Here is a 9,893-nt window from a genome sequence, read left to right on the forward strand (position 1 = left end):
GACAAAGTGAGAGAGTGGCATGGACATATATACACTACCAAACGTAAAACCGATAGCTAGTGGGAAGCAGCCGCATAGCACAGGGAGATCAGCTCGGTGCTTTGTGACCCCCTAGAGGGCTGGGATAGGGAGGGTGGGAGGGAGGGAGACGCAAGAGGGAAGAGATATGGGAACATGTGTATATGTATGACTGATTCACTCTGTTATAAAGCAGAAACGAACACACCATTGTAAAGCAATGATACTCCTATAAAGATGTTAAAAAACAAACAAAAGCAAAAACAAAAACCAAAGAACAAAAAAAAAAAAGACAAAAAAATAAAATCACATCAGGCAAACACTCCAGAGGAACATTTCTGCAGCCCTATGTTTGTGTGTCTCGTCATATCTTATTCCCATGTGCCCCAAACAACACAGAAAGAGACTGTAGCTCAGAAAAATGATCAGAAACAGAGGCACATTTCCAACAGAAGTCACAATTACTGTGGAGTCATTATACTTACTATCAATTCCAAAGCTAAAAACAAAAGGATTTAATTTTTTAAACATGTAGGATACAATAGTAAATCACAATCCATGTATGTTGTTTTGGTCAGATTAATTAGAGTGACGAAATTCTTAGTACCTTGGTTTTACTTGTGCTTATGTAGGTTATATCAAATCCAGTGGTCATAGTTCTGAGAGAAAGAAGGAACTATTTCTATTTGACAAAAGGTAGGAAATTGGACCAAGATTCTAGTTGACATTAATAAAATGTATCATAGAGAAGCCAGATTGGCAATAAAAACTCATTTCTTCCAGTTCAAACTCTTTTCCATTGTACAGTTGGAGAAAGAGTATATTCCTTCTCTGTGTTCAAATGAGGGGTATACAAAGTTCTAATTTTTACATTGTGTGTGTGTGTGTGTGTGTGTGTGCAATTACACTATTTTATTTAGTATTTTAAAATTAGGTGTTATTTGCTTCATTGTTAAAGGTACATGCTCGGAGAAAATGAAGAAGATGATAATGAGTATTTTGGCCAAGTTTACCCACAGTAGCCTGACTCAATCAACCAGTCAGTTGAATCCTTTAAAAATCACTTTTTTAATGTGATATATAACCTATTATATATTTATTACCTTATTACAGCATGATCAAGCTAATCTATTCAATCATTTAGCCAATAAACATCCATTCTGCCAGGAATTGTACAAAATCTGGGGGAAATAAAGATGAATAAGAGTCTGATGGAGATGGAGATGGTCGCAGTAACCACTGCTACAGCTTTGATGAATGCAGTGACAAACGCTTTCTCTCCACATCCTCTGGACACAGTCTAAGCTGCTCTCGTTTAGCAGCCTGTCCTCTTCTAGCAGTACATTATACAGTGCCTAAAAGAGACATAAGCACATATTAAGAGCTCAGTAAACAATTAAAAATATTTAACTTAATTTTCGTTTTATTTTGTGTTACGTACAGTGCTAAGTCTTCCCAGTGTTTATTGCATGAAATCAGTGTTGTACTGGTAAAAGCCTCTCCCGGGGGAAGAGAGCCTGATTTGTAGTGTTTGCTGAACTCAGTGGCAGAAATGATTTTTACATTTTTTTGAATACAGCCATATGTTCATGTTCTTTTTTTTCCCTGTAGAGATCGAAAGTTGAAGTGATCTGAATACTGGAATGAGAGGAAAAGATGTGTATCATTCCAGCTCCATGGAACCAAGTCTGAATGTGGCCCATGCTTCTTTCTCCAAAGTTATCCAGAAAGAACCTCGTGATTAAATCTGTTCAGCCTGTCATCAATGAAGAACTATTTGCTATAAGTTAACCCCAGTGGATATAGCTTTTATTCATTATTTGGCTGTGACTTTTGTTGATTAAAAAATCATCAGTTTCTGTGCCCCTGAAGTTGTCAGTGGTGGTAAAGGCCTATTGAAATATTTTCCGGGGCGATCTATAATTATGGGACTTGTGATTATATCCATTGTCTTTAAATTGTTCTGTCGTGTGACTTAATGCTTAATAAACAAGGTGAAGTGTAACGGTAATTGTGTCTGGAAGGCATCCTGTTCTACATTTTAGCAAATTGATTGTTTCAAAACAGCCAACAAGGCGGCATTCTTGGATATTTTTAAACGGTATTCGTTTAATCAGCAAATGTTTATGGAGTGTCTAGTATATGTCAGGCACTCTTCCTGATGCAATAACAACACACAAGTTTTATTTGGAGATGACTCCAACTTCTAAAGAAATGAATTCAGAACCAAGACATAGCCAGAGACCAAGTTCCGCTGGTGTGATGGGAAAGACTTCTGGAGCTTTGGTTTCTTCATCTGATCAGTCCACCTGCCCTGTGGTATCATGACTAATAAACACCTGAAGATGCTCTTTACACATAAATACCAAGAAAATGCAGTTTTTGTCCAAATAACCAATCTTTATTTGAAATCATTTTTGTTCTTAGAAACGTGTATTTTAATCCCAAGACTAGTTCTTGTCATTTGAAGACTACAGAATTATCAAAAACACTCTCAGAACGGGTCCTTGGATTCTTAACATGGATATTTGAATTTCAAAGACCTCTGTTATCTGTGGGATGTAATGATCTGTTTTCGGAAATCTGGAAATATGTCAGATGCCATGTGGTCCCCATCTCATTTGGTCAGGTGGTTTGTTCTCTACCCATCAGTGGAGCAGACCTGACCTCCAGCACGGTGCGGGGATGCGGGACGGGCCACTGGGACCCACTGGGGCCACCGCGTTAGGAGCTGTAAGAGGCCGAGCGATCAGGCCACTGCGTCGGGGCTGAGGTGCCTGCACTTTACAGTGAGGTTGTCTGCACCTGAGTGTGCTCTTGAGTTGAGACTGCTGCAGGGCCCCCAGGTGGGGCCACAGAGTCACCAATGCAGCCCTCAGCCTTTTGGGAGCAGCTCCACCCAGCCCATCCACAAATGCACTTTGTGACGACTGAGATTTAGTTCGAGGCAGGAGACCAGGCGGCAGATGACAGTAGGTTTGCTGCTGGGAGAAGTGCACAGACAGGGGGCAGGAAGTTAGCTGAATGATGAAGAGCCCCCCTCTGAACGGGCTGGATTACTTCGTCGGGTTTCCTCAGACATCAGCTCAGGTGCAGACCCAGCAGGGATAGAAGCTTGCCCGACTTCTGGCTCATTTCTAGGTAACTCATGACAATTCACCCCACCTCCAGACCTCTCTAGGCATCTCCATAACATAGCGATCAGACCCCAAACCACCCAGCCTAGAAACAGGAGGACATTCTTCCCCCCAGTTTATTTAACACACATCCTCATGCCATGTGCTCTATGCCAGGCACCGTTGTAAATATTTGTAATATTAACTTATTTAATACTTATTTTAAGGTCCTCAACTATTATTCCCATTTTATAGATGAGGAAACTGAGACATCAAGAGGCCTAGTGACTTGTCCGCATGAGGACTGGAATGCGGCACCCTTCCCCACCCCACCCCCTGCTGTCAAGTGTGCTGTCTGCTCCCTGGATGAGCCTTTTCTCAGCATAACTGGCAGTGAGGACATTCACTCCCTTCTGGGAGAAGCCCGCCTTCGCCTCCCAGGGTAGAGTCCTGGACCCTGACCCTAACCAGACAATCCCCAAATAGCCCAATGGGGGGAAGTTTTTGAAGGTCTGGATTACAAAGCCTAATCCATCCGTACAGCATCTTCATCTAAACCTGTATTCAACCTAGTGTCACGATGTAGCACACAGACCACCGCTGGTACTGGAACCAGTTAGCATCTCCTGATAACGGGGCACCTCCAGTTAGTGCTGGGAAAATCCCAGATCAATCTGGACACAACTAACCTCTTGACACCAAGAAAACAGTTTTGACTTATGACACTTCTGACACCAAATGAAAGGGTTTTCCCTCCTGGCACCAAAAACATGGAGTCTTTTCTAACATCACTTCTCCATCTGTCTGACAGTACCTGCCTGGAGTGAGTGTCGTACTGCACAGGCTAAAGGCTTGGTCCCACAAGACACTCTCACCTCACCACAAGCCCGGCACCTCCTGTACTCCTGACTGACCCGCTATAGACTGGGGGTTCCCGTCATGCCCTCATCAGGGTCTACAATTGGCCAGAACAGATCACAGAACTCAGGAAGTCACTTTGCTTATGTTTAACAGTTTATTATGAAGGATACAACTTAGGAACAGCCAGGGAGAAGAGAGGCATAGGGCAGGGCAGGGGGAGGGGGTGCGGAGCTCCCATGCCCTCCCAGAGGGCACCACTCTCCGAGCAGCCTGATGTGCTCACCAACCTGTGCTCCAAACCCTGTCGATTAGGGATGTTTATGGGGGTTCCAGTAAATCACTGGTTGATTAAGTCATTGGCCATTGTGATTCACTCAGTCTCTGGCCCCTCTCCCCTGCTCCGAGGTTGGGGCTGGGATGGGGCTAAATGTTCCAACCCTCTCACCATGGTGACCACCTCCATCCTTACCCTCTCTAGGGACCTGCCAAGAGTAGCCTCCTTAGAACAAAAGAGGTTCTTGTTACCCACAGATCCCAAGGGATTTAGGAGCTCTGTGTCAGGAACCAGGACACAGACCAAATACCTAGTTCTTATAGTATCAGACCTAAGGGATCTCCTGGAATCATATGCTCCTCCCTAACGTGCAGCCAACAGCCAAACTTCCTGAAACCAGAGACTGGCATTCGGCTGACTCCATGCCAGTCACAAGAGGAATCTGTAGAACAGCCCAGATAAAATGGAGAAGCAGGAATATTACTCAGCCATAAAAAAGAATGAAATAATGCCATTTGCAGCAACATGGATGGACCTAGAGATCATCATACCGAGTGAAGTAAGTCAGACAGAAAAAGACAAATATCGTATGATATCACTTATATGTGGAATCTAGAAAGATGATACAAATGAACTTATTTACAAAACAGAAACAGACTCACAGACTTCCAAAACAAACTTGTGGTTAACAAAGGGTAAGAGTGGGGGTGGGGGAAGGATAAATTACGAGTTTGGGATTAACATACACACACTACTATAGATAAAGTAGATAACCAACAAGCACCAATGGTATAGCACAGGGAACTCTATTCAATACTCTGTAATAACCTATATGGGAAAAGAATCTGAAAAAGAATATAACTTAATGTAACTGAATCACTGTGCTGTACACCTGAAAGTAACACAACATTGTACATCAACTATACCCCGATATAAAATAAAAATTAAATTAAAAAATAATGAATTTGAAAAAGGAGAGGCAGTTTGTCACTGGGTGGCCCCTTGATCATCACAGGGGAAACGGAGGAAGACCCCAGAGGAAGCGGGTATCAATCATCCATCGACTTCACACCTGTGCCCCTTAACCTGGGCGTCCAACAGACTCAGCAAATTAGCAACAAATGTTGCTGATCTTTTTTTTTTTTTTTTCGGTACGCGGGCCTCTCACTGCTGTGGCCCCTCCCGTTGCGGAGCACAGGCTCCGGACGCGCAGGCTCAGCGGCCACGGCTCACGGGCCCAGCCTCTCCGCGGCACGTGGGATCCTCCCAGACCGGGGCACGAACCCGTGTCCCCTGCATCGGCAGGCGGACTCTCAACCACTGTGCCACCAGGGAAGCCCTGTTGCTGATCTTTTATTCAGAAAGCCTGTTTTTGAGGAAAGGAATGGAAATTGCCTGATGGCTTTTTGAGCTAAGGATTGTTTTTTGCTTCTCTGAATCACGTAAATCCCCAAATATCAAATCTTTTTTGCTTTTTTTTTTTTACTGCATTTGATATTGAAATCTATTTCTTCAGTATCTCTGTGTCATTTGCCATCACCTATACTTGTAATAAGTAATAGAAAAAATTAATAAGAAAGCAGTGAGAGTAATTTGCTTGCATAAACTGGATAAATTTGGAACTACCACTTTAGCGAAAGTTGAGTGTGATACAGGCAGAGATGCAAATTGGATGGATCCAAAAACGTCCAGAATGTTGAAGTCAAATCCAGACCCCGCCACAGGTAAGAGATGGCAATATCCCCAGGTGTCACAGGGGAACCAAGTCCCATGAGGAGGGTTAAAACGAAGGATGTCTACTGGGAAAGACACAGCGAGGCCTTACTTGGGAGCTGTCTTCAAACTTTACACTCACTCTGACATGAAGGGACTTCGTGCCTCCAAAGAGCACGTGGTACAGAGGGAGACAGATCTTTCCAACGTGAAAATCAGCCAGTCGTCAAATAGAATGTGTTTTCTTACAGGGCAGTAAATTCTCCACCACTGTGGGTGTTCATTGGTGACAGGAAAGTCAACGGTTGAGAAATGGTGCAGGAAACATCTCCAAGGGACTGAAAACTACAGTACATGACCATTAAGCTCTCTGCTGTATCTGAGATTCCAACAGTCTATGCAAATAAGAGAATCTGGCTAAGTTACAAAGTGGAAACACCACCATCAGCATGGGTTATTTTTCGGTGACAAGCTCTAACCTGGGCAACCTGTGTTGAGCAAAGGGCTTGCCCTGCTATAACAATGCCCGACACTTGGGCGGTGTTTCCGGGGGCCGGGCTCTGGTCTGAATGCCCTTCAGATGTCAAGTCCATTTATCCTCCCAAGGGCCCTTGGAAGTAGATCATGAGTAGTGGAGCCAGGATTTGAACTCTGGAAAGCTGACTCCACCACCCCTCTGCCATAGCAATACATTGTGTTAGTTTCCTAGGGCTGCTTAAAGGAACCGAAATTTGCTCTCTCAGAGTTCTGGAAGCCAGGATCCGGAAGTGAAGGGGTCAGCCCGGCCATGCTCCCTCCAAAGCCTCCAGGGAGGATCCCTCTTTTCCTATTCCAGCCTCTGGCACCCCAGATGATGTCGCTTGGCTTGTGGCTGCATAATTTCCACCTCTGCCTCTGTTTTCACTTGGCTGTCTTCTCTCTGTGTCTCTACTCTTCTTCTTTATAAAAACATCAGTCACACTGGATTAGAGTTCATCTCAATCCCGTATAACCTCGTGTTAACTCGATTACATCTGCAGAGACCCTGTTTCCAAGTAAGGTGACATTCACAGGTACTGGAGGTTAGGACGTGGATGTGTCTTTTGGCGGGATACGATTCAACTCACAACATATGGTATCAAACCGGAAGCACGAGAAGCACGGACTCAGGTTGGCAGTGACGCTCTGGAGGAAAACAACCGAAGCAGATGGTTCCTTCCCCTCTCTGCCCGCCCCATTTCAGGGGAGGCCCATCTCCCCACTCACCAGCCCTGTTTATGATGGTGATGCCAGGGAGCCCATCAGAGCCCTCACGGGTCATTCAGCGCAGTCAGGGAAAACCTTTTGCTGGCGTTGCACATCTCAGTCACCCCAGGTCCACACACCCCTTACTCCTCCGATGGAGGCAGGAACCCATCCCCTCGGTCCTCCATCTTCATTCTGCCTTCTTCCTTAACGCTGGACATCAGTCAGAGTCTAGCCACACTCAGGAGTCCCACCAAGAAGGAATTTACTCTTGTCCTGTCTGCTTCCACATCCCCTCTACCCCATCCACCTCCTTGGACCTACAAACACACCTCTTTTATTTCACATTTTTTAAAAATAATCTTTTTTTTTTTTTTTGTGGTATGCGGGCCTCCCTCTGCTGCGGCCCCCCCCGTTGCGGAGCACAGGCTCCGGACGCGCAGGCTCAGCGGCCACGGCTCACGGGCCCAGCCGCTCCGCGGCACGTGGGATCCTCCCAGACCGGGGCGCGAACCCGGTTCCCCTGCATCGGCAGGCGGACGCGCAACCACTGCGCCACCAGGGAAGCCCCAAACACACCTCTTTTAAAATTAAAGTGACTCTCCTTGTACACGGGGATGCACATTATTTGGGGCCATAGTCTCCCTCTGCTCAAAAACAAATGAGATCACTGAAGTGTGCATTGGCATTTGTTGGAGACCATGTTTATAATATTCATGATATGGAAATGAGCAGCCAGATCCCAGAATCCCTTGCGCCAAGAACTGGCACTCTGTTTGCTGTAAGTGAAAACTTCTTCCCTTGCAGGTTCAAAAATTTCTCCCCAGGAGAAAACAAAACAAAACAACCTATGGTCTCAGAAGGAAAGTTTAAGACCTGCATAGCTCAAGTGCTAAACTCCTACAAATTATGCTAAAGTATTATAACATTATTCTGAAACATCCCGTTTGTAAAAGAAGAAAAAGTCTTGCTATGGCTTAAGGGTTTGGATCCCCCAAATAGCATTAATAGTAGCAATAAATATAGCATCACAGCTTCTGTTGAATGTCTGCAATGTGCCAGCTCCTGCTTCGATAATTTAATCATTAGATCTCATATTAATCATAACTCTTATGATAGCATCCTTAGTTAGAGATGCTTATTCCTGTTTCATAGATGAGGAGGCGGCTGAAGTTCACGGAATTGAGTTAGATTTTGCCAGCTACGCAGGAAGAAAAAACTGCCGGATTGGGAAATGCTTTTCTATCAAACACGCAAAAGTAAAGTGGCAACGCTAGTGTCACTTGTTGGAAAAAGTTTAATAGTGGCAACAATAAATATACTTCAGTATGTGAACAATACTCTTAGGAGGATAAGACGGTGGTCTACATGAATTCTCCAAAATGCTATCACTAAAATTTTGGTGATAAAAAAACCAAAAATTGCTAATTACCCAAAGATTATTTATATGGTGATTTCTAAACATACAAGTAAAAAAATAGCTAGCAAGCATACCACTGAGCTGGTCTTGAGATAATGGTTTTCATTTTCATTTTCTTTTATTTTTATTGGGTAATTATAATAATTAGCAAATTAGTTAATAAATTATGAAGAATTAGAATAAAAAAGTCTTTTATTACTATCTAAGCCAAGAGATGAATTGTAAGCTGTCATTTTCCCTTGTCTATTTTTAAAAAGGTATTGTCCAATCATTCCCTTTTGTTTAGTTTGTGCCCATTTTAAAAAATCTTAAAAGAAAGGTCTTAAGAAATGTTTTGCCTCACACTTCTTAGGTCTTTTGCACTTCAGTGTCATGTGTTGTTAATTGCTCCTGGACAGTCCATTTTCTCCATTCCCGGTGCCTCTCACTTTCCGGGGAAGGGGCACCCACAGGACCCGGGAGCCAAGGAGAGGAGAAGGCACTGGGGCTTTCCGAGGAATGGCTCCTTTTCCCAGACAGAAGTACTCAGGGTTGTGTGAGCTGGTTCCCTGGGTTGTTGGGGGCGCCCTTGGGACACGGAGGCGACCAGCCGGGGAGGAGGACGGCAGAGTGACAAGGTGGGAAGACGGTCCTTCGGGACCCCGTCAGGTCACGCCATCAGACCTCCACATTTCCCAGGTGACGCGGTGACACAAACGACCCGTAGGCCGCTGTGAGGGCTATTCCGTTCCTCGTCCTGCCCCAGGACACAGTCCGCTGGAAGAAGGGCGTGCTTCCCGGTCTTCCAGGACCGTGTCCCCAGGGCAGCAGGGAGGAAAGGGATGCGCCGGCCGGGCGAGGGCGCGAACCGAGATGTAGATTCCAATTCCCAGATTCGGTCTAAAAATGTGTGTGGGGGAGGAGCCCCTCCCGAGGGGCAAGAGTGCACCTACATACGCGCCTGTAGGGGCGCTCGGCCGCGGAGCCTCGGGGGCGTGTCTGGGGCGTGTCTGGGGCGTGTCTGGGGCGCGTCTGGGCTCGGACCCCTCCCGGGGGAGCAGCGCTGCCCCGCCCCTGCGCCCCGCCCACCGGGCGCTCTCGCCCCGCCCACCGTGCTCTCACGCCCCGCCGCGCTCCCCCGCCCCGCCGCACGCTCACGCTCGTACAGACGTATGAATGCACGCACGCACGCACAGCGGGGCCGAGCCGGCAGCAGAGCGCAGGCGCACGCGGCCCGCGCGCTTTTCGGAAGCAACAGGTCGGCGGGAGCGGGGGGCGGCGGAGGGCC

The 9,893-nt window shown here is 46.0% G+C and overlaps 2 protein-coding genes across 10 annotated transcripts in view; both read left to right on the forward strand.

Moving 5' to 3' along the window:
* Positions 1-2,018, forward strand: part of DDC (dopa decarboxylase) — a 108,615-nt gene extending 106,597 nt beyond the window's left edge. For 6 of the 7 annotated variants that reach the window (XM_055085139.1, XM_055085141.1, XM_055085143.1 and 3 more), the window contains one exon: positions 1,632-2,018. In XM_055085139.1, coding sequence (XP_054941114.1) covers positions 1,632-1,648 — 17 coding nt within the window. In that variant the 3' untranslated portion in view covers positions 1,649-2,018. Of the gene's footprint in view, positions 1-1,629 lie in introns of all 7 variants that reach the window. The other variant, XM_055085140.1, reaches the window with a different exon arrangement.
* A 7,790-nt stretch (positions 2,019-9,808) lies between these two features.
* Positions 9,809-9,893, forward strand: part of FIGNL1 (fidgetin like 1) — a 6,273-nt gene continuing 6,188 nt past the window's right edge. The window contains exon 1 of one of the 3 annotated variants that reach the window (XM_024115149.3): positions 9,809-9,863. The gene's annotated coding sequence lies outside the window, so the exon portion shown is untranslated. The remainder of the gene's footprint in view (positions 9,864-9,893) is intronic. The other 2 variants (XM_028490292.2, XM_024115150.3) reach the window with 2 other exon arrangements.

This window comes from Physeter macrocephalus, chromosome 5 (genome assembly GCF_002837175.3).
Source record: "Physeter macrocephalus isolate SW-GA chromosome 5, ASM283717v5, whole genome shotgun sequence".
NCBI lineage: Eukaryota > Metazoa > Chordata > Mammalia > Artiodactyla > Physeteridae > Physeter > Physeter macrocephalus.